Here is a 25,207-nt window from a genome sequence, read left to right on the forward strand (position 1 = left end):
GTTTTATTTTTAAAATGATTATTTCCAAGCTGCTGGATACATAATATCCATATCAACATTTAAATTAGAAATATTTATTTTCTTTGATGGAAAAAATTAACCATGAACCAAATATAAGATCCCAGGGAATGGTTGTGAATCTGTCTGAACAACGAAGTCTGCTGAAGTATTTGTTTACAGTTGTATCAATGATTGTTGCTCCATTATAAATTACTCATTCAAGATCAGTATTTACAATCAAATTTTTATTAATAGAAATTTGCTTTCTAAAAAATGTAAGTTACAAATGAAATGCTTTGCAATACAACTTGAGACCACCCAAAAAAGTTAAACCTTGAGCAGTACGAACAAGAATGGACACACCATTCAAACTCGATGCACCTCTGAATTAGGATTCTGATTAAATGATTGACATAGCATACATGTATGTTTATGAGACTAAATGAAAGCGTTCTGAGAACTGCCTATAAGATCCCATATCTGACATATCAAAAACCTGACAGTTAAATTTTTGTTTTAATTACATAAATACTAAACATTACCGTAACATTTCATTGATGAAAAAAGTAAATCTGTAAATATGTAATATCTAAAGTGCATTAATGCAAGTGATAGAAAATACTCAGAATACAGTAGAATATATAATCAATTTTCCACATACAGATACAAAAAGAGTAAAACAGGGTGTTACTACAACTCATTAAATTTACATGCTTTCTTCAAGATTGCTTGATGGCTTTAATCTTGTCAATATATACAAAAGACAAAACATCTGTGAAATTTAAATATTATAGTCTGCAAGAAAACTAGTACATTTATGAAAATAATAGTATGTCAAAATAAAGTAAACACAAATTCTTACACTATTATACACATTTATACAATAATTCAAAACAATATTCGATGACGTAAGAATAACTAGTGTGACTTAAATGGCTTCAAACCATATCACTGTTTCACTTTAGAAATAGGCCTCAATTGATGAGTTTTACAACAGTTAACACATGATATTACAAACATTCAGTGGTTGGTTAAGTGCAAATTAAGTCTTTTAAGTTATTTTGTATAGTAATGTCAAAACTTGTGATAAAGAGACTGCCAATGGAAGACTTGGGCAGTGGGTAAAAAATGCATAGAAAACACTGGAAATTTATAATAAAGGGAAATAACTCTTTGATCCATTCATAATTTAGTAGATTTCTTAACAAAATTTGTAAATATAATCTGAGTCATCCAAACCCTGTTCTCTCTGACATCATCATGAGTTTTAAAATACATTTGAACAAAAATAAATTCATGGGATCAAATTTACTCTGTGCCACCAATGTCATGGAGTGTGCCTGGTACCTACACAGACAATCTTTTGATTTTTTGTGTGAAATTAACCCCTAGGGAAAGTTCCAATCTAAATGTTAGTGCAAACAAAATGAAATAGTATAACCAATAAAATATTAAGGAGCAGATCACATAAACTCTTGTCCATTGTTTGGCTGTGCAGAATGTCTTGTCATAAACAAAAATAAATACAACTAATTTTAACGATTTTACTGCTTTTAAAAACATGGATTTTTTTAGAAGTATTTGTTTAAATTCTCACTTCTTTAGACAAATTTATTAAGGTGAACACCTCTATCACATGTTGTACAATGACATTTGAGCATTTATTTTTTTTTGTACAATATGTCTGTATATAGAACATGAAGCTTCCTGGAGGGGTATGTGGTATCTAAGGCTTTATGAGACAAATATCACTGACCACTATGAAGTAAGTGTAGTTATCAGCTATAGCAAATCGGATAAGTCATCCAAGTCATTCAAAACAAAACATTCTGTATCAGTCATTCAAAACATAGCATATCTATATCAGTCATTCAAAACAGAATTATGTATCAGTCATTCAAAACAGCATTCAGTAACAGTCATTCAAAACAAAGCAATCTGTATCAGGTACTCAATACAGTATTAAGTATCAGTTATTCACAGAAGCATTCTGTATCAGTCATTCAAAAGATAGCATTCAGTAACAGTCATTCAAAACAAAGCAATCTCTATCAGTCATTCAATACAGTATTATGTATCAGTCATTCAACACAGTATTATGTATCATTCAATCAAAGAAGCATTCTGTATCAGTCATTCAAAGAAGCATTATGTATCAGTCATTCAAAAGATAGCATTCTGTATCAGTCATTCAAAACATAGCATTCTGTATCAGCCATTCCACCATATAAACACTGTATCAACCATTCCACCACGATAACAGCCCAAGTCCAGGCTCTGTAATGGTACCCTATAATATATAAAGAGTGATCTTCTATAGAGGACAAAATTACACAGAAAATAATTGCAACATACTTTTCAAATGTCTGAAATACACAAAAAAAAAACCCCAAAAAAACAACATACATTTGTCATCTTTTTTGATTCAACATAAAAGTCGTATGGTATATATGTGTTTTCTACATTTTTGTAGATCAGATCAGTTCTAACTACTCACAAAACTGTCCTAGTAATGTCAGCCAAACAATTTTGTGACAGATTTAAAACAATTCTAGAGCCACCTCATTTATCACAGAGACAGCTCTAAGATAAATAATACACACTTTCACATCAGTTACAACAGTTATATCAGTTTGGTTTTGGTTGTTTATAAAATACACAACATTTCAACATATAGAATTTTTATTTCATCTTTGTTTTTAAAAGTCTCCACTGAATAACAATATAGGATTATTGCATTAATATTGGTGAACACTGGAAATGAAAGGAAGTGTTAATGAGTTCAAAGGCAAAAATGGAATATTGCTCCATTTTTTGTATGAATAAAGCATAACTAAAAATATATATAAAAAAATATAACAGAAAATCAAAAGGGTCGAGCTCACATTAATAGGAAAATGAAGTTACAAACATTGTCATTCTAGGCATACCCCACCCTTACAGGAAGTTGATATCAGACAGCACCCAAAATCACTCTTATAAAATATGCCCCATATATACATATATAAAGCAACACACCAAATTAGAGAACAATCAGTCCATTGGGGTTGAATATTTTTTACTGATAGTCAAAAGTATACCATAATATTAAGTCCTATCTGGAATGATGTGCAATTTAAAAAAAATAAAATGCTTCACTTAATATGATCCTAAACAGTTGGAGCAAGTATATATACACACTATTCAAGCTTGATACAGCTCTTAATTTTGATTGCGATTAAAAATTTGATACAGGAAAAGCACTGTGGCCCCTTTTTGCTGAATAAGTACAGCCCCAAAATCAATCTGAGTCTTCCTTTGGGATATGGCATCTTTGGTATGATTGCAAAGAGACCCATTCACAATTAATTGTTATTGTCTGTACATCATGAAATGTGTTTTTTGCCCCCTAATTTATAAATGGCATATAACCCACAAATCAATCCTGGTCTTTCTTTGGCATTTGGCACCTAATGGTACAATTTCAAAGACATTCATTCAGTTATATTCAAATTATTGTCAGGTCATCGCGATGTAGCTTAATACTGGCCCTTTTTTGGCCCCTAATTCCTAAACAATTTCAGTCGAAACCCCTTCAACCTTTCCCAGGGGGTTTTGTTCAGGCATCATGAAAATGATTGTTCTTTTTCTTAATTCCTTAACAGTTTGACGACGGACAACAATGAAAGCATGATACCATTAAGTGACCACAAATTTTTTTGTGGTTGTACAAATATCATTAAATTTAAAAAGGCACTACCATTACTAAGGGCAAGATCACACCCCTGCTTCAAATGGGGTTGAATATAAGTTAGTATTAATTGGCTTGTCTCCCTTTTGAGGCCACCAACAACAATATTTCCTATTGCACATCTACACATAATACACAACCTTCCAATAAAATTTCATTCAAATTACTTGAAGGCCTTATAATCTAAAATCTTCAGTACAGCTATATTCTGTGTATCCAACAAACCCAAGAGTAAAAGTTTTGCTGAAAATGCCGGTACAAAGTTTAAACTTAAAATCTTAATGATTAAGATTAATCTTAATGTGCTCAAAAATAAAAAAATCTTCATACTCTGTTCGACCCTGCATACCAAATCAAGGTGCTGTTAGCACTGGAGGTTTTCATCCTTGTGAAAATAGAAGCAAGCATAGTCAACTTCGAAGATTATATGATGTAAAATGAAACTAATAATAAATTTGCATTTCCTTTATAACTTGAATTTTTTTTATGGATTGTTTTTAATTTTTGACCAGGTTATGCAAGCATAATATTTATAATTAATTTCTAATTAACTAAAGTCAAAATTAGAATTTTTCATTTCATCAAACCTTTATTTAGTTTGAAAAGTATTTGAATTTCGTACTGTGGACTAATTGATGTAAATGACATTACAGTACCAAGTTATTTATGGAAAATAACCTATCATGCCCAGATGAGAAATAAGCAATCAAATTAAATCATTCTAAAATGTTTAAACTGAATGTTAGTGTTTCTAGCAAAGCAGAGGATGCTTACCCTATCAGAGCACCTCGTCCATGCTCCCAGTTTTTAGTGGAATCCGAGTTGGTCATTTGCTTCTGTTACTTTGTATTTTGTATGTATGATTTTAGCTACTTTATGTTCTTTGTTGTGTATGTCTGTATTCCATGTCTGGTCTTTGTCCCTGGATTACATTCTTTTGATTACTGCTATAACATTTGGTTCCCTTGATTACTCTAAGTCTTAAATACTGATTTCAAAGATATGATCTGTAGATCAATAGTAATACAATATTTAACTTCACACACTTTTACAAATTTTGTTTCATTTCACCTATTTTACCAATTTTCAGCACATCCTACTAAAATTGTCATTTGATATAAAAGGAGTTACATATGAACTATATTGTTGCGTAGTGTTTAGAAACAATAGGAAAGTTCCTCTGATGAACTGGTGATATAAGGTATTTAGAATCAAAATCCCAATAAAACCCAATTTAAATTGGCCAAGAAATAAGCAATTTTAATACAAAGTTTGATAAAATGGCTGTTTTTGGCCCTTTTGGCTTCTAATGACTGAACAATTCTGGTCATAATTCTAAAAATATATCTCATTAAGCTTACTCTTATATGATACCATGTAGCTCAATTTTCATGATATACAAGTCAATGCATGAAAAACAATGAACAATTTCACAAAAAGTTGCTAGTGTAAAATTGATCTTAAATTATGATGTCGTAATAGAAAAAGACAATGTCAAACAAATCTACAATTGCAATATCTTGGTGGTCACATTAAAGAAAATATGTCAAATAAAACATAGTAGGGCTTAGACTAATAATTGATTCAATCAAAAACAGATGAAATACCTACTATGATTGTGTATGGAGGTTTTTTGGACTCAGGATCAGGAATATCTGCTGTCTCACCAGGAGTCGCTTCGGGACCTGTTGGTGTAGTGTCTATAAATGTTTCATCTACAACTCGAAATCTGTGAAATAAGAAAATGATATTTCTTAAATGTCAGTGTCATGCTATTTTCTAAGAAAATATTTTATGCAAGAGAAATGTCTATACTCTTAGGTGGAAGGGGGGGGGGTCAGGGGATTATGAGGACCCCTCCATGGAAGCAAAAGAAAGTGTAGAAACTGTTAAAACAAGAATAAAATTAGTTTATTTCAATCAAAGCCCGCATAAATTTTGCCAAATTGCCCATTTCTGAGCCCCATTAAAAATTCTGGTCTACAGGTCTGATGTCAATGACAAATATTTTTATATATTATTAGCACCTTCCATGATTAGTATTGCTTACCTCCCCCAGATAAACGTGCTCCTTCCAAAGCGATGCTTATTGCAAATATGGTTGATAAACAAGTAAAAATTGATCTGAGGTGGGTTAATAATATTGTTATATTCGATTAAAAATGAAAAGTATGAATTATTGGGCTGCATCGAAATTTCATTCGAGATTAACATATTCTAGTCCAATTTTTTTATGGGGTTATTGTACCTGATATGATAGTCAATACATGTATATCAGTTTTTTATGAATGATAACTGTTTTTAAGAGATTTAGACTTTTTTCTATGAAGTGGTGTTGCTTTAAGGGGGTTGAATTACAATTATGTGCTTGTATAATGGGGTTGTTGTTACTGTCAAGATAAAATATGTCTGATGATAAATAATGGAAATTTTTAAACTCCAGAAACTTATTTTAGTCCATATCATTTAATGAAACATATATAAATCAAAATTAAAATGATTTTAAATTAACATCCTAAATGTGTATTACATGTGTTTACAAGTATTTTGGTGTTTTTTTTAATTACAAGATATTAAACTGACCTACATGTATGCATGGTCTATTTAAATGCACATGGATATTTCTATAAAAATGCTTTTATAACCAAGACCTTCTGGGTGACTGCTGTGTTTTTACCCAAAATTCAAGTTTTGGTTAACATGTTTAAGTGAACTCTTACCATCCATAAGTAGATTTTCAATGTATGAATAAAATGTACGACAACTGCAGATCTGGATTTAATGTTCAAAAGGAAGGGTAGAATCCAGAAATTTCTAAATGAGTGTTTAAAAGCTATCATTTGCTTAATTTATCCACACTTTGCAGGCAATTTCCCAATGATAAGACAAATCCTACTCCTGAACCTACTTTATGAATCAAGCTGGTACGGATTAGAATAAGTTACAAACAAAAAAATACATTATACATGTAGCTTTAAAAAAAAGAATTGTAGTGGTTTTTTGCCCTGAGGTTGTAGATATAAAAGGTCATAGCTCATTGATATTCTTTCACTATAAACATATTCACTTAACTGAATTACAGACTTTTTAACGTTTTTAACAAGTCGAGTTTATAAGGCAACACTGGTAAAAAGAAAAGTGGAGGGTGTTCATAATGAAATAAAAATTATTCTTTTCTACATGAAGGAGATACATTTTGCAAACATACATGTACTACCGCTATTTAAGTGTTTAGTTTGGGCACAAACAGCGTACATGCATTCATACACTCAATGAATTTTGAATTTACAGACTGTGCCACAGAATTCCAGAATTTCCCTCCATTGAGTTGCACTTGTAACACAATAAGCACATTTTTGTATGTATGTCTTTGGTACTGAAATTTCCCATTTTGATCATTTAAAGCTAGCTTTCTGTATTTTATTTTACAATCATTGTGTTAAGACATGTAATGTTAAAGTATTATTTCAAAGTCATTAGTCTTTTCATCACAATAGAAACATATAAATCCATGTCTATCCTGCATATCAATGAATGGACATATGTTTTGAACCAAAACAACTTAGGAAAAATGATAATATGCACCTATAATTCATTTATAATTTTGCAAGTCATAGTAAGAAAAAGAATTCAGTTAATGTGTCTTGCTAGTTTTTAAGCATAACAATAACTTTATTTAAATTTTTATGTTCTCAACTGCTTTAGACTATCACATCAATCTATTTAAAAGCCATACAAATCCTCTGCTCAGGTGCTTTGATAAAGTCATTGTTTATCTCTATATGATTTCAAACTTGGAAGTGATTTCTAAGTTTTTTTTCCAAAAAAAAATACAAATGAAAGACATTTTTGTGCTTAGACTTGCCCGTTTACAATAATAAAATAAATGCAGATGAAACAAGGGAAATTTGTTACTATGACCTAGGAATTCTATGAATCTTCAAGAATAATTTCAATATTCTAATCAATACGCATGGATATATCACCATTTTAACTGTTTCTTCATTAGATCAGTGAAAAGATCATTTCTTAACTAATATCTTTACCTAAATCTTCACCTAATTTTTTTCACTTAGATCTGTGAAATATCATGTATTTACCAGATTTATTTACCTACATTTGTAAAAAGATCATGCCTCACTTGATTTGTTTACCTGGATCTGTGAAAAGATCATGCCTCTCCTGAAATCTTCACTTGGATCTGTGAAAAGACATTTCTTACCTGATTTCCTTACCCTGATATGCAAAAAGATGATTTTACTGATATCTTTACCAAGATCCAGGAAAAGATCAATGTTTTTATCTTATTTCTTCACCTATATCCATGAAAAGATCATGTTTTTACCTTATTTCTTCACCTATATCCATGAAAAGATCATGTTTTTCTCCATCAGCTTCATATGCCCATGCCCATAGCTGTTCTTTATCATCACTGAGGAACAGTTTAGGAAAATAAATATATATCATATATCAATTTTGTAAGCATATTGTGAACATAAGCAAAAATCCTTTGGAGATACTAGGTGCTTTCCTCAACCACCTGTTTTATCATTACAAGTAAGTTTATCCTTTTAAACTAATTAGTGATCACACAATAACATTTTTAAGACTCAAGTGTGCATGGATGAGCAGTCACACTCAAAGATGACCAATAACAAGTCTGGACCTACATCACTGTTGTATATTTGTCAGCACAACTATTCAATATTTAGTATGCAAAATTTAATGAAGAATGGATACAATGAATATATCAAAGAGACAACTACCTCAATGGGGGAAACAGTCTGATAGAGTCTGGATTTATCTGGCATTCTGATGGAGTCAGGAGTTACCTGACGGTCTGAGGGAATCACTTGAGGTGTGATTGAGACTGGCACCAAATGACAGTCTGAAGGCATCAGAATTAACATGACAGTACGATGGAGTCTGTCATCATCTGACAGTATGATTGAGTCAAGAAACATCAAAGAGTCTGATGGAGTCTGGAATCATTTGACAGTCTGATTGAGTCAGGAAACATCTGACAGTCTGATTGAGTCACGAAACATGTGACAATCTGATTGAGTCAAGAAACATCTAACAGTCTGATTGAGTCAGGAAACATCTGACAGTCTGATTGAGTCAGGAAACATCTGCCAGTCTAATTGAGTCAGGAAACATCTGCCAGTCTGATTGAGTCAGGAAACATCAGAAAGTCTGATGGAGTCAGGAATCATCTGACAGGCTGATTGAGTCAGTAATTATTTGAGAGACTGATTGAGTCAGGAATCATCTGACAGTCTGATTGAGTCAGGAAACATCCATCTGACAATCTGATTGAGTCAGGAAACATCCATCTGACAATCTGATTGAGTCAGGAAACATCCATATGACAATCTGATTGAGTCAGGAAACATCCATATGACAGTCTGATTGAGTCAGGAATATACTATATTCTTCTTTATGACTTTGTCATTTGATGTACTTTTTAGTCGGCTAGATATTTGCAATATCACACCCTAGACAATGTTATATGAACTAGTGCTATGAACCTGTTGAGTTTGTGTATGGTTTCCTATAAATTTCATGATGTTGAAATTAAATAACTTGAGTTGACATTTAGCAATATACACTCACTCACTATGAAACTTATAAATATACAGTTATCATGATTTAAAAAAAAGTCATAAGAGTTAAGACAAATAATACCAAAATGCATTAATTTGTTGATAAGAGTTTACAGGAACCTTCCATATATTAAAGGATACAATCTGGATGGATGTTGCATTGCATCAGAAGGTATCAGGATGTCATCAAAAAATCCCATGGAGACTGAAGCAAAAAAAATGTTACATTAATCAATTATACATTCAAAGTTAAATGAAACTTGAAGAATTTTAGAAACGGTATCAAGAAACTGACAGATTTTTAGAAATAGTAACAAGAAAATTGCAAAAAATGTCAAATATTGCAATTTCCTGAGCCATAACATGCTATATGATTTTTCTGAACTTTTACTAATGATAGATGATATTCTCTTCATGATGGAGAATTAAAACTCATTCAGCATACTGCTATACTTAATAGACTAAAAGTGCAAAACAAGAGGCTCTCTCAGAGTCTGAATTGCTCACCTGGCAAACCATGCAAACCATGCCTTATTAATTAAGAAAAGGTATCATGTTTTGTTACCATGTTTGACAAAAAATGGCTGAAAAAGAGCATATATTGATGAATGCTGTAAGTTCAACTGAGTATCTAAGGCACTATAAAATGTTGGAAATGCCTTCTTAAAGTTTGAGAACCTCTGGAAAAAATCTGGGAAAGGGTCCATGCCATCATTCCACTGGGTCTAATTGGGCATTAGCCCAGTATTCATTTGCTAAAAAAGAACATAATATAAAGTTAAATCATGGCTACACAACATTTCCATCATCACTATTCAACTCAAAGACCACGTTTACTATGCAAACCAAATATTGTTGAAATCAAAGCAAGTATAAAATTAGTGGGAAAATGGTTGTCAAGAACAAACTTTCAGCATCACTATTCAACTCAGTATACAATGTTTTCTAAAGAAACCAAAAATCACTGGAATCCAAGCAACTAGTGAAAATGGTTGCAAAATGGCCACCTAAAGAAAATTCAATACACCCAGTCAGCTCTGAATATCATGTTTATCTTATAAGTAGCTTTCATGTTCATTATTCTATAGAGAAAAAAATAGCCAAAAAAAAAAATCTGTTTCAGGGGCCATTACTCCAACATTAGGCAAAGAATCATTTTGAAAAGGTCTGTCTTCTGATAGTGAACAATATTATCCGCCATCAGAATTTTGCTAAATTCAATGGTTTTTGAGTTATTCGCAAAAAACTGCATTTTGACCCCTATGTTCTATTTTTAGTAACAGTGGCCATGTTTCTTCACGGATCAAACATACACAGTCATTTTGTGCAGGATACCCTAAGAAACAATCATACCAATTCTCATGGAATTCTGTGCAGTAGTTTCTGAGAAGAATTTTTTAAAGTAATAAACAGCAAAAAATCTCCATTAAGGGCAATAACTCCAACATGGGTCAACAAATTTTCACCAAAATTTGACCATAAGATAGATCTCATCATGCTGAACACTTTCACCAATGTCAGAATTTGGTTAAACCTAACAGTTTAAATGAGAAAAACTGCTGTCTGAACCCTATGTTCTACATTTTGTAACAGAGCCATTTTTTGACAAATCAAATGGTCATTATGTGCAGGATACCCTAAGGAACAATCATGGTAAGTTTCATCCAAATACATTCAGCAGTTTCAGAGGAAAAGATGTCTGAAAAATTGTTTACAAATTGATGGCAATAGCTCACATTGCCTATGGCAAAGTGAGCTAAAAATGGTAAGAATGGCATAAAAGTAACTCTTAAATGGGATATATGGTTTATCTATGAACTCATGAATTCATTCATACTTACTGGTAAACATAATTATATAAGCATTTTGATAAATTTTAAACCATTTTGTACTTCCTATCAATACTGAACTATAATTTATGTCTCAATATTTAATTTTAATGTGGATTTCTTTAACATTCAGACTTTGTAGCATTGTAAATATGTTCACACTTTTGTTTATTTGTTCATATATTAAACATATTAATATCTAAAACTTGCAGGGAATCTTTTAATTCATTACCTTTTAATAGTTACGGTTTTTTAAAATAAAGGAAAAAAAAACTGGTGACAGACCCCACTGAACTATATTCAGTAACAGGGCCATGTTTGTCAACAGATAAAAAATCCACACATTTGATCTAGGAAAAATGCTCCAAGGAACATTCATAATAAGTTTTGTTTTAATTTTTTGAGTAGTGTCAAAAGCCCAGAGGAGTAGATTTTTGAAAAGTTTTAAATGATATCAACAATGTATGCCAAGCTATGGCAATAGCTCACATGGCCCTTTGGACCAGGTGAGCTTAATATGATACTTGGTTAGAAAATTGATATATTTTTTAACTCACCATGGACACCTTCTTTGCTGCAACTTTTGGTCTTCCCAACCAAAATTTCATCCATAAATGGTCTAAACACAACATATCTAAAATGAACTGAAAATAAACAAGATAAACAAGAGTATTGCAAGTATTAATGAAAACATAACATCCCCTACTGAAAAAAGACAATATAAAGAAAAAATGATTGGCAAACTATCACATTAATCTGTACCTTTTGGAATCCTCTTTGTAACTACTGAATAAGGGTGCCAACAAAATTACCGAACACTAATATGATCCATTATCAAGTCAAGCCCAAAATAAATCTCACAAAATGGATATTACATCACTAGAATAGCTGGTACTGCAATGGTTTTGATTTGGTACAAGCATTTCAAAAGAAATGGTGGGTTAAATCTGGGTTTTACAGTGTGCAAAACCTCCCTCATTGCCGTGTGAATATACCGCGGTAATTAAATAGCATTTGCTTGCTATAGTGTCATAATCAGTAAATCAGTGGTCATATCAGTAAAAAAAATAATTTACCAAAAAATATCTGAAAAGGAATATGGTAAGAGATTTTTTGAGACACATTTCCTCATACACTTGATTCAGGAGTCTGTTCTGCAGAAATTAATGGCATTCCAGGAAATCGGAGTAGTTAGTACTTACTCTAGCGTAGCGAATCAAATGTGAAATATAAACATCGTAAGTAGGAGATGAAGGTATATTGCACAGGTAAGGAAAATTTATAATTTTAAAAATTTTTAAAGTTTTAAAAATATTGAATTCCAGACCCAATAAAGATGCTGAACAATCTGTTTCTGTAGTCTCCTTTATCTCAAGCTCTGGTGGATATACGGAAGGTAGGTAACCATTTACCAAAAGAAAAGCTGATAATGGGCAATACATCATCAATACATCTGTATGTGAAATTAAACAATTTCACATTTTTTGTATTACTATTCTTTCAAAAATTCTGAAGAAACACAGTCTTGTATGAATACAACAAGCTAGACCAACTGGAGCAGAGTGATTGCGCAGTGGAAGCGATTTTACGTTTGTTTGTTCAATTATGTAATTTGGAAGCTAGACAACGAGCATTATAACTTTTGTCTACGACCATGATTTTGATTAAAAACGATCTTTCTAATCCTACGTTTATTTACATAATATATACATTCACATATTTGAATACAATGTTTACCGATCGAACTCTAACTGACCATAATTATGTGCCGAATCTGAACAAATAAACCCAATTAACCTAAATGTAACGGGAAAACTCCCCAAATTAACCAATTTGAACTTTTACTTTCTCATTGTCTGTCTGATACAGATCATTAAATATGTTAAACAGCTGACCGCTATCAAAATAATTAATTAGTTCCATGTACTGGATGACCAGACAAACAACGACTATCTTATCTTAACTAGATCAAGGTTACAATTCAATTTCTATGTAAAATTATCAATGAAAATTAAAAGTGAAAAGAAATAAAACTAATTAAAAAAACGTTATCTAAAAACATATGAAAATTGAAGTCAAAAAATATAATTGTCTTCTAAACACCAACTGATGTCTGAACCTGCATTGCATTGCAACTGTGTTTTATAGATGTTGAGAAAAATGTGACTAAAGAAGTGTTTAAAACAGATATACAGAAATACGGAACATAAATCCCAATAATTAAGAGAATAAAATTTCCTGATAATATGCACAATAACATATGGTGTTCTTGCTACATATCAAGTTTACGAAATTCTGTTTGATATTCTTAGAGGAGTTGCAATGACAAGCTGATACATGATGATTTTCAGTAAATATCTAAGGAAATAACTCCTATAAAAATAGACAATCAACATTTCCTAATAATATGCACAACAAAATATGGTGTACATACTAAGTTTCATGTACTTACAATGTAAGTAGTTTGGAAGAAGTGGAGATGACAAGCTAATGCATGATGATTTTTGATAAAAATTCTAAGTTCAAAGGGCATAACTACCATAGAAATTAGTGAATCAAAATTTCCTGATATTATGAACAACTACATATGGTGTTCCTGCTACAAACCAAGTTCAGGAATTTCTATAGAGTGGTTTCAGAGGAGTTGCGATGACAAGCTGATACAATACAAAATGATTTATGGTTAATTCTTAGTTCAAAGGGGCATAACTGCCATTAAATTAGAGAATCAAAATTTCCTGATAACATGCCTAACTACATATGGTGTTCTTGCTACATACCAAGTTTCAGGAATTTCTGTAAAGTAGTTTCAGAGGTGTTGTAATGACAAACTGAAGTGTTATAGATGGAAGGACAGATGGAGTGACCCAACTCCTAGACCTGCTTCTACCTTTAGCAATACAGGTAACAAGAAGTCGGCTATACAAGGGGCACAAAAAGAAGAAATGCATAATAGACTGACAGATGGAGCAACTCTAAAACTATAATACATTCTTTCTAAAAAAAGGCAAAAAATTATCTCAAGAAAAATGATCCATTGTGAAAAAAAAAATTATAGACCTGTAAGTATCCTTCCTATATTTTCTAAAGTTTTTGAAAAGATATATTAAATGCAATTATCTCATTATTTTGACAAAATATTTTTTATGTGCTTTCAGACGTGGTCATGGATGCCAGACCACCCTACTTAAGAGTTTTAGAAGATTGGCGAGCTGCTCTTGACAAACACTAATATGTAGCAGCAGTTTTAATGGATCTTTCATAAAGGTGCAACTCAGGGCTCCATCTGAAGGACTTTGTTGTGTAACGTTTTTATAAATGACATTTTCCTCTTTGAAAAAAGGGCGCCTATATAATTATGCAGACGATAATACCTTGTCTTTTTGTAACCCTGACCCTGTTAATCTCTACCCTTGAATCTGAGTCTCAAATTTTGATTGATTGGTTTCGGTTTAATAAAATGCAGGCAAATCCTGATAAATTTCAAGTTCCTGCAGTGGGGAAAAATACATTTGAGAAAAATCCCTCCATCAAAATTCAAAATTCAGTCCTCACTTGAGATTGATTATAAGTTAAATTTTGATGATCATATCAGTGTGATCTGCAGGAAGGCATCTCAGCAACAGACTAGGCTCTTATTTGGATCGTTTAAGTAAACTAACTATATTTCATACTTTGATTAATTTTGAGTACAGAAAAGAATTAAAACAAATTCAAAAAAGTGCAAGAAAGAGCTCTTCGTTTTGTATATGAGGACTATAACAGCTCTTTCCAGGAACTCCTCATCAAAGCTAGGATGCCTTCACTGCAGATCAGACGGATAAGAACTATGGCTTTAGAAACTTTTAAAATGGTTAATAATATTGCCTCTGTATTTCTAAAAAATCTGGTAAATGTAAAAAATTCTAAATATTCTTTCAGGTATGTAAACTTATTGGAGGTGTCTCAGGTCAAGCAGATATGGTAAAAAATCTTTTAAATTTGCTGTGGCAACACTCTGGAACAGCCTTCCAAACCATTTCAGGACAGAAAACAGTTTTTCTCATTTCAAGAGCCTAATTAAGTCCTGGAATGGTTTGGAATGTCGCTGCTCTGAATGCAGGTAACTTTCTTTTAGATATCATGCTTATTTTCAGCTATACGTTTTGTTTGGCTTCTGCTTGAATAATAGTACTTCTGCATTAGATTTAGTTTCTGCAAGTTTATATACTTTCATGTTTATTTCTCTGCTACATTAATATGTTTTAATTAGTGCATGCTATGCTTATTTTGTGCTTGATTATATGTATTGCTTTGTGTATATGTAAATCAAGATATGAGTCTGACTTCACAGTTTCTGTAGTATCCTTTATCTCAAATTCTTTGGGGTAGATGTGATGTATCAAATCCCTGAAATTACAGTAATGAACCAATCCGTGCAACAAAAATTGCAATCAGTCATCGGTCACCGATCAGTTTCTGGTCAGTCATCGATCTGTAAAAACGATCCATTACACCGATGATTGCATCATGTGACCACAGAGCGGTCACTATATTTTACAGTTTTATTGTTTTCTTTGTCAATTTGACACATATTTACAAAATGTAATAGATTAAAACATCAATTTATACTTTTATTTTACATGTTTTTTTATTTCAAACAGATCTTACTTCATTTTACGTAACAAGACTACGATCAGATCGGTCACCGGTCATCGGTCCATCAGCGATCAATCAGTCAACTGTCATCAATCTGTCAAATCATTGCGCGGATCAGTTCAAGAACTGTAGGATTGTTTAAAGATAATACATCATCTATATAGCGGAAACTGAGATCAAAGGATCTATCAAAACGATATTCTTTCTTTCAGATAATGCAGGCACAGATTTTCATAAAGTACCCAACAAAAAAAAAATTGAAAATTAGACAAAAAAATAATAGTCAATAGTTACTGTCTGGACATCAGGAAAATGCATGTTTCTGGTCCCTTTAAGGGCCCTTATTTCTAATAAGTTCAAGTCTTACTTCCATAATCAATCCAAATCTGACCATTGTGGTATAGAATATTGTGGAACAATATCATAGACATTCCTATGCTTTTACTGGAGTTCATAGTTAAATTCTATGAAAATACTTGTTTAAACCACTTTTTGGCACCTAATTCTCAAACGGTAGGGCTATAACCCCCAAAATCAATACTAACCTTCCTTTTAAGGTTTGTAACCTTGTTAAAAAATTTCAAAAAGATCAACCAACTAATACTCAAGTTATCACACAAAAACTAAGTGTCAATGGATGACACAACACATACAAAGATGACAACAGTGTCATACCAATGTATGACAGCAAATTTTTTGAGGTTGTATAAAAAAATATAAACAGCTTGGCAAGGTGCAGCATGATTACAACTGCAGCATTTCAAACTAGTCACTTGGGGCAAGTATGGACCCAATACCAGTTTTTGACACTCTTAAGTATAGGGACTTACAGTTCATTTTGGACACAACACATGGTTTGGAAATTCAATTATAGAATTCAATTTAATTTAATTATACAATTTAATTTAATTTACCGTAATGGTATTAATTCAATGTGGATCCTGAAAAATTCGAAAGATCTTTTGGAGACAATCAGTTCAAGACTATAATCTGAATATAATAGCATTAAAACCTATGATTTTTCAACACTGTGTACTACTATTCCCCATACCCAGTTAAAATCCTGACTTAAAAACATTATATATCATTGTTTTTCCAAAAAAGATGGTACACCTAGATACAAATATACAATTCTTGGTAGAGATTCCTCATACTTTGTGAGAAATAATTCCAAATCATCTTCCAAATATACAGAGAAAGATGTTTACAAAATGCTGGAATTTTTAATCGGCAACACATTTGTCCAGTGTGGTGGACATGTTTTTCAACAAACAGTTGGCATTCCAATGGGAACAAATTGTGCTCCTTTAATTGCTGACCTTTTCCTTCACTCTAATGAGGCTGACTTTATAGCTGATCTGATCCGAAAGAAAGAATATCATTTAGTTCGATTCTTTAATCTCAATTTTCGCTATATAAATGATGTATTATCTTTAAACAATCCCAATTTCGGGGATTTGATACATCGCATCTACCCCATAGAACTTGAGATAAAGGATACTACAGACACTGTGAAGTCAGCCTCATATCTTGATTTACACTTAGAAATCGATGGTAAAGGAAAACTATTGACCAAACTTTACGACAAATGTGATGACTTTTCATTCAGAATTGTTGTATCGCGCTAGAACTCTAACAAATAGGCTTCTGGAACAGGGTTATGTTGCTACAAGATTGAAGTCACCAATACAGAAGTTTTATGGTCGTCATCATGAACTCGTGGATCATTATGGTGTATCCATCCGCACCATGAAACTGATTTATTCAACGGGTCATAGTTTTCCTTGCCTAGTTTGTCTACCCCGGATTTGACATTTTATAAGCAACTCGGTGTTTCTAGAAAAACAGAGGATGATTACCATAACAGTGTACCTTGTCCATGCTCCCAGTTTTTAGTGGAATCCGAGTTGCTCATTTGGTTTTGTTACTTTGTATGTATGATTTTAGTTACTTTCTGTTCTTTGTTGTGTATGTCTGTTTTCCATGTCTGGTCTTTGTCCCTGGATTACATTCTTTTGATTACCGCTATAACCTTGGTTCCCTTGATTACTCCATTGAAAATTGAACCAAGAATAAAACTAGAGACTCTTAAGAGTTTGAACTGCCTACAAGCTTTGGAAAGCTATATTTTATTTTTTGTAAAAGCAACCATCTTTTACTAAGTAAATGGATAAAAATTCTGTCCAGTAATTTCTGAGAAGATTGTTACATGTAAATGTAATATAATAAAAAAATACTACAGCATGGGCTAATAGATTTTAAAATAATAAAAAATTGAAAAGATAGATCTCATCATGCTGAACACTCTTACCTCATCGGAATATGGCCAAACCTTACAGTTTTGAAGACGTATACAAAAAACTGCTGTATGATCCATATGTTCTATTTCTAGCAACGGTGGTCATGTTTTTTTTCAAAATCAAATTTTGTGCAGACTACCCTCTGGAACGATCACACTAACCTTCACTGAATTGTGTCTTACAGTTTATAAGGAGGAGAATTTTTTAAGGATATGATAAAAAATAGCAAAAAATGTCAACAAAGGGCAATAACTTCAACATAAATCATCAGATTTTAATGAAAATGAAAATTTGGAAAAAGATAAATTTCATCATTTTAAACACTTTTGCCCTCATGTCAGAATTTGGCTGAATCTTACGGATTTGAAGATATATGTGAAAAACTGCTGCCAGACCCCTATGTCCTAATCTTAGTAATGGTGGCCATGCTTTTTCATGGATCAAAATTCAAACAGTCAGTTTGTGCAGAATACCCTAAGGAACAATAACACCAATTAATATTTCATTCTGGCCTGTAGTTTCTGAGCAGAAGATTTTTTAAGGTAATATAATCAATATACTGAGCTTCGTGAACAGTTGGAACAAGTGTGAACACAATATTATTTTTTGACACACTTTAGCATTGGGGCTTAAAGTTAAGTATGGACATAGCAACTGGATAGGACACAATAAAGCACAAAATTTGAAAATTAATTTAAACTTTTCAAAGTCTTATCAAAAAAAAAAAAAAAAGACTTTTTGGGGTTTTGCCCCTTTGACCCCCCATCACTCAAAACTGTAGTTGACATCTGAAATCTGATTGAAAATTACAGTCAGGGATTTTCATTTGAAATTTGAACAGAAATAAAAAAAGAGGTGTGGCCAAAACAGTTAAAGATAAGCCTATCATATCAAAAACAAAAAACTAAAGGAAACTAAAGGAACAATGTGTTCAAATTTCAAAAAGATTGGTTAAGTTATACAAAAGTTTTTGTAAATAAATTAAAGTTAATGGACATCATTCAACAATGACAATGCAAACAAGGAGATACCATTATATGACTGAAAAACAAATTTTGCGGTCATATAAAAACTTTAAAAGCATTGAATGGCAGACAGCCTTCAGTTTATATGTCAGTCTTTCTATAGTGCAAGGTACCTTCAGACATTATACATAGCATGCTTAAATAATAGGCCACAAATCCTGTGGGTTCTTGGTAGGTGCAATACCAGACAATATTACATATTAATCATAGTTAATTACCACTGTAAATCGTTTAAAAGTTCTTTATTAAGTGAAGGGTTATTTGATGGTACTACTTACAGTCAACAACATAAGAGTTTGAACATGCATATAGAAGTATTCATGTACAATGTAATTACAAAAATTAAAAGTACTCAACATGTAAAATAAAATGCTGATTATCTTACCAACAGAGTGTGAGGCACCATCACCAGGAAATATAAAACTCTCTTCTATCTTTGTAATATCCCACAAAGCAATGCATAAACCAACATTATGAACAACCTAAAACATATCAAGACATGTGTGAATAAAACCACTTCTTTGTGTTCAAAGTTATCAAAATGTGAAAAGAATTTTCAAAACTATACATTAATCAGATCATTGATTCTCTCAGAACTTGGCAAATTGAGGGAAAACTAAGGCAAATTTAATCTATGTAGTAAATCGGTGATCTTTTAGGCCTATTCCCTTGGCTTTGAACAATCATTTTCTTCATTCCAGAACATCTACATGTTTTTTAACTTTTCTCAAAATCCATTAAAAAAAGGTCAAGGGGTCTTGATCTGATGAGATGTGGCATAATTGATGTGTTAAAATCCCTGAAAATTAAATATCACCACGATCTGATGAGATGTGGTATTATCAATATGTTAAAATCCCTGAAGATGATACATCCCCAAGATATGATGAGATGTGGTATTTTCAATATGTTAGAATGTAAGATGTAGAGATGATATATTCTTAATACCCATCATATGATAGTTTGGGTTGGTAGTAATAAAAGTAGTTTGTCATTGTTTACCTAGAGAATACTGTGGAAGTACTTTTACTCATGGGTACAATGTACCAATTTTCGAGGATTAGGGAAGAAACACAAATCTGTGGATTCTTGAAATCAAGGTTTTGAGATTTTCAATAAACACCTCAAAGGAAATACCCCTTTCGTTTGGAACCAAATTTTGTGGTTTGGCCTACCCATGAAAACCAAGAAAAATTGCTACGAATATTAGTACTATCACAGTAGATAAAATCTAATTTGTAATTATATTAAACATGGACAAAATGCAACTTATGGTACTCTTTTGTGCATGCTTCTAACATGGTGGACTCTTCAGATAACATTAAAGGTATAAAAATGACTGTTCTATTAGAACAGAAATAAATCATGAAGATTAACACTGTTTTTTCAAAGGCTGGTGTCAATATTACTTGGAGGTAAAGTAAGTGACATTTAAATGGCAACATTGGGTAATAAAACGCTTTGCAGGGCACAGCTTGATACAACCGCTGAATTCAAACCCTGAACAGTTGGGGCAAGTACGAACACTCAATCAAACTTGATACAGCTTTGAATTTTGATCACAATTATATATTTGACACAGGATAAGAATTTGAACCAGAATCCAAATGGTCACTTTTTGACCCCTTTCAACACAAACCAATCTCAATCTTTCTTAGGGAGTATAGCACCTTGTCTTTAATTTCACAGTGATCCATTCCTTTTTTACTCAAGTTATTATCCAGCTACCAGAAAAAACAACTAGTTTCTGGCAGGTGTGTGGCCCGTTATTCTTACTTGGTTCAAATATCTATCCAAGTTCTCCTTTTGTGGTAAGGTAGCTGGTAGTAAAATCAATATGAGATCCATTCACCTTTACTTAAGTTATTGTTCGAACTTAGAGAAAATGCTCTTTTCGGGCCCTTATTTAGCTCTAATTCCAAACAGGGTTCCAGTCTTAACCTCAAAATTCAATCCCTGCATTCACTTGGTGGAATAGCTCCTTGTAATACAATTTCAAAGAGATCCATTTCCTAATAGTCAGGTTAATGTCTGGATATCAGGAGAATGTATATTTCTGTCTCCTTTTTGGTACCTAATTTCTAAAATGTTTACGTCTAGACCCCCAAAATCAATCATACCGGTCTGCCCATTGTGGTGTATAATTATATATGTAACAGTATCATAGAGATTCCTATGCTCTTACTGATTTAAATTACTTGAAATGCTTGTTTTTTTTTACCTATTCTGGTCCTTCATTCTAAAACATGTAGGAGCATAACCCACAAAGTCATTACTAAACTTCCTTTTGTTTAATGCAACCTTGTTATAAAAAGATCAACCTACTAATATTAAAGTTATTGCATGAAAACTAAGTGTCTACGGACGACACAGACCACAGTCATACCATTAATTAGGGCATTATATGAATGTATAAAATTAAACATGATTACATTTCAATTTTGAGATAAAATAGAAGTAAATCAGTAGGAATAAAATCTGTAGACAACTTGGTTAAAAACTAATAACTTATCTATGTCCTTAATAAGATATCAACATAGTCCATCAAATTTTTATCTGCCATAACTGTTTTCTTTTGTACCTCATTTATACTTTATGTTTTAATTGTTTTATTCATTTAAAAGTTTTCAGTGAAAAATTGGAAGAACTTATATAAAATATCTAGGTAAGTTAGGATCCTGGAAGACACATACCATGATGTTTCAATTTATTCAGATTTCAATTGTCAACTATTTCCATTATATGAGAGGTGCTCAGTTCAGACAAATTTCACTGTGCTTACCTTGTTGGCAAACTTTTTATTCAGCGCCTCCACAATGGCATCATTAAACTTGACATTAAACAGCCATGGAGGAATTCTTACTGTATCCTTCATCTCAACTAAGACAAACATTGTTTGGTCTTTAATGTCATTTATCCTAGATAACAAAAGATGTACAATGGAATAAATAAACATAGAAAACAAAGAATGGACAAAAGGATAAATAAAAACTAAAAACTAAGGATGGACAAAAAGATATATCATCCTAGAAAACAAAGGATGGACAAAGTGATATATCATGCTAGAAAACAAAGGATGGACAAAGTGATATATCATGCTAGAAAACTAAGGATGGATAAAGGAACAAATTATCCTAGAACACAAGAGAAGGGCAAAGAGATAAACAATCCAAGAAGATGTGTGTTTTACTGGAAGTAGCAAAAAGTGATTGTCCTTACAGAGAAAATTTAACATTTTCTATAACCAAATAAATACAAATGTTTTATTAAACATCACATCACAGTAAAAATAAGTCAATCCTTTTTTGAGGTCTTTCCTATTTTTTTTTTCTTCTAATTTTAAAAAGAAATGAATATGGTTCAAAAACTTCATGAAATGTCCATACATACATGTATCTTTCTCTGTTGTTCAGTTCCACTGGCAGTACATGAACGAAACCTGCCTCTGAAAAAATATAGCTTTGATCATATTATACTAACAAAACCATAGCTTTTCTAAGATAAGAAAAGCATTCATAATCTTCTCGAAACAGATGGTCAGTTATATCAACAATCTTTGATGTGCATTTGTTTACGTCATAGGTTGTGTGAAAAATATTCACTCCTTCCATGCAGAACTGACATTGTTCCAGAAATGTACAAATTATGAGAATGAAATGAAATTTCAAGTACGGTGGAACTCACCTACTTACTTAGTCCTCTTCCTGCATATCTGCACATAACACTGAGATTAGCTGAAGCCAAGTCTGTCTGTTCTTCAGGTTTCCCCCTATTTCTTTTCACTTTAGTTCACCTTAAAGTGACATTACCTGGGCATACCTTGTTAATTCTAATATAATGAAATGCTCTATCTACCACCATCTCTGATGTTTGATTTTCTGCAATATTTTACTTCATAGACCTTTAATAGAGTTCTTTTTTGGTCAATAGATTTAGCGAAGGCAGATGTTATGGAAGGATGACAGCTTCTTTAAATCACTCTGAACCAGTTTCCAGCATTCTGATCCATAGAGTAATATGGATTTGACATTACTACTATAGATCCTGATCTTAGTTTTAACAGAATTTTTTTTTTGATCTCCATAAAGGACTAAGTTGATAAAAAGCTGGTATTGCCTTGGTCATTCTTAATGATATGTCTTTCAATGTTCCATTTTCCTTGCTTATGATGGTGCCCAAGTACGTTGTAAGTTGTATACTTCTTCTACATCATCATCCTCAAATTCTGTACATGTAGTACAGATTATATTTATTGCTAATTAATATCTTCATCTTCTTTACATTAATATCTAAACCTATTGACTGTGCAATAGTCTCTAGTCAGTTTTGCTGCTTTGTTACTAGAGAGGAGACAAATATCATCTGCAAATTCAAGATCTTCCAAGAATGATTACAATGCCCATCTTATACCTGAATTCCTAATGCTGATCTCATACACCAGTCTCTAGCTATGACAAAGAGAAGTAAGACATAATACAGCATTGCCTAACTCCTGGGGGTACATTCAACCAGTCAAATTGTTCTCCGTTATAGATAAGACAGCATTCATAATTGTTGTAGAATGCCTTAATTAACTGGTAATCTATATGCTGTTAGTATTTACTACATACAACATCTATCAAAACTGTCAAGAGCTGTTTTAATGTTTATGAAATTAAAGAGAATCTTGTTTTGCCATTGCAAAACTTTGTTACAGTGAAACTCACAGTGCTTGCTGTTATAGGCAATATGTACATTGTATATTATATATAATACGGTGGTGGATCCGGAGGGGGCAGGGGTTTCACACTGCCCTTTTTATTGGAAAATATGTCATTTTCATGTTAAATTGACAAAAACGGGCAAATATTTTGTCCCAGCACCCCACCTTTTTTCTGATAAACCACGGCTTGCACTCTCCCTCCCCCTTTTCAAAGTGTCTGGATCCAGCCCTGTAATATTAGTGATGCTTTATGAATTAACTATATTAACTGAATAAAGTTTTACTATGTTCATTAAATATTTATGAACAAAGTGCTTGCTGTTAGAGGGTTTGTCAGTCTCGTTCTAGTTTCAGTTTCTCTTCCTAAATTTCCAATTTAGAACATATTGAAATCCAAAGACCAATCTGCATTTTGTTGTTTACTTCCAGGAAATCGAAACGCTGCAATCGCAATGGTAAATCTTCCATTTTACGCTTTTTTAAACATTTTAATTTTGCAGAACTAGATATTGTCATTCTTTATTAGTATTTTTACACTAAAAAAAATTTGCTTTTTATATTGAACCCATTGATGTGTTAATGACGAATCTCATGCAATGATAGACCAGGACCCATTCTAATAAAATCCAGAGTCACATGACGAGACTTACATATATACCCTATAGGCAATATGCATATTACATACATAATAAGGCAGATCCAGAGGGGGCAGGGAGTTCACACCGCTCTTTTTATCAGACACTGACCATGCTGATCAATTCGAAGCAAGTGAGCAGTTCAAAGTTCAAAAGCTTTACTTAAAGTCGTACATGTAAAACATTACAACAAGCTCTAATGTCACAATGAGCTTTTATTATTTAAAACCGACATAACTTAAGGATTAGCCCATGTGTGTTATAAAGCATCAAAAATAATTATAAAATATTGAACGCATCAACTCTTCTTGTACACTTACAAAAATATGTTAACAGATCTTGCTACATGTACCAGTGTCTAATAAAAAAATAAAGTATCCAGCATGCAATAATGTCTACTTTCAATTTCCAGGTCCTCGTCAACAGGACGCTTTCAGCCAGTCAAAGTAAAATGAACCCGGAGGCAACCAGAGAAACAAACAAAACAAAATAAAACAAACAAAACAAAACAAAAAACAAAACAAAAATAACACCAACAACAACAAAACAACAAATATTGTCGTGATTCATAGGTGTACAATTATAAGGCTTTTGACAAATATAATGACAAAACGGTTTTATAAAACATAGTTGGAATCGTAAAAAACTTAACCAGATCTTTAATTACATGTGTACATGTCTATAATACGAATATAAACAACGATTACACTCTTAACTCTCCATTTAAACTGGGGCTTGCTGG

The 25,207-nt window shown here is 32.2% G+C and overlaps 1 protein-coding gene across 4 annotated transcripts; it reads right to left on the bottom strand.

Annotated features, from left to right (window-relative positions):
- Positions 1 to 230: 230 nt before the first annotated feature.
- On the bottom strand, positions 231 to 24,914 carry LOC148620269 (DNA-directed RNA polymerase III subunit RPC8-like). Of its 4 annotated transcripts, XM_088581021.1 has the most exons (10): positions 24,786 to 24,894; positions 22,813 to 23,576; positions 22,519 to 22,573; positions 21,911 to 22,046; positions 19,514 to 19,610; positions 11,723 to 11,809; positions 9,478 to 9,541; positions 8,076 to 8,162; positions 5,342 to 5,459; positions 231 to 2,290 (listed from the first exon to the last, which is right to left on the bottom strand). In XM_088581021.1, coding segments are annotated over exons 3-10 (642 nt in total). In that variant the 5' UTR covers positions 22,521 to 22,573; positions 22,813 to 23,576; positions 24,786 to 24,894; the 3' UTR covers positions 231 to 2,239. The 4 variants fall into 4 exon arrangements, with proteins under 4 accessions (XP_088437147.1, XP_088437149.1, XP_088437150.1 ...); XM_088581023.1 differs by lacking the exon at positions 22,813 to 23,576 and having other exon boundaries at positions 24,786 to 24,914; XM_088581024.1 differs by lacking the exon at positions 22,813 to 23,576 and having other exon boundaries at positions 24,516 to 24,893.
- Positions 24,915 to 25,207: the final 293 nt, after the last annotated feature.

This window comes from Perna viridis, chromosome 4 (assembly GCF_037379345.1).
Source record: "Perna viridis isolate PV_CMFRI_1.1 ecotype Kerala chromosome 4, ASM3737934v1, whole genome shotgun sequence".
Taxonomy (NCBI): domain Eukaryota; kingdom Metazoa; phylum Mollusca; class Bivalvia; order Mytilida; family Mytilidae; genus Perna; species Perna viridis.

Coding starts and splice junctions, on each gene's coding strand:
- LOC148620269 (XM_088581023.1), bottom strand. Junction 11,810..19,513: donor TGGTGCCTCACACTCTGTTG/GTAAGATAATCA, acceptor GTTTATTTTCAG/TTCATTTTAGATATGTTGTG. Junction 2,291..5,341: donor AACCTCCATACACAATCATA/GTAGGTATTTCA, acceptor TATATATTATAG/GGTACCATTACAGAGCCTGG.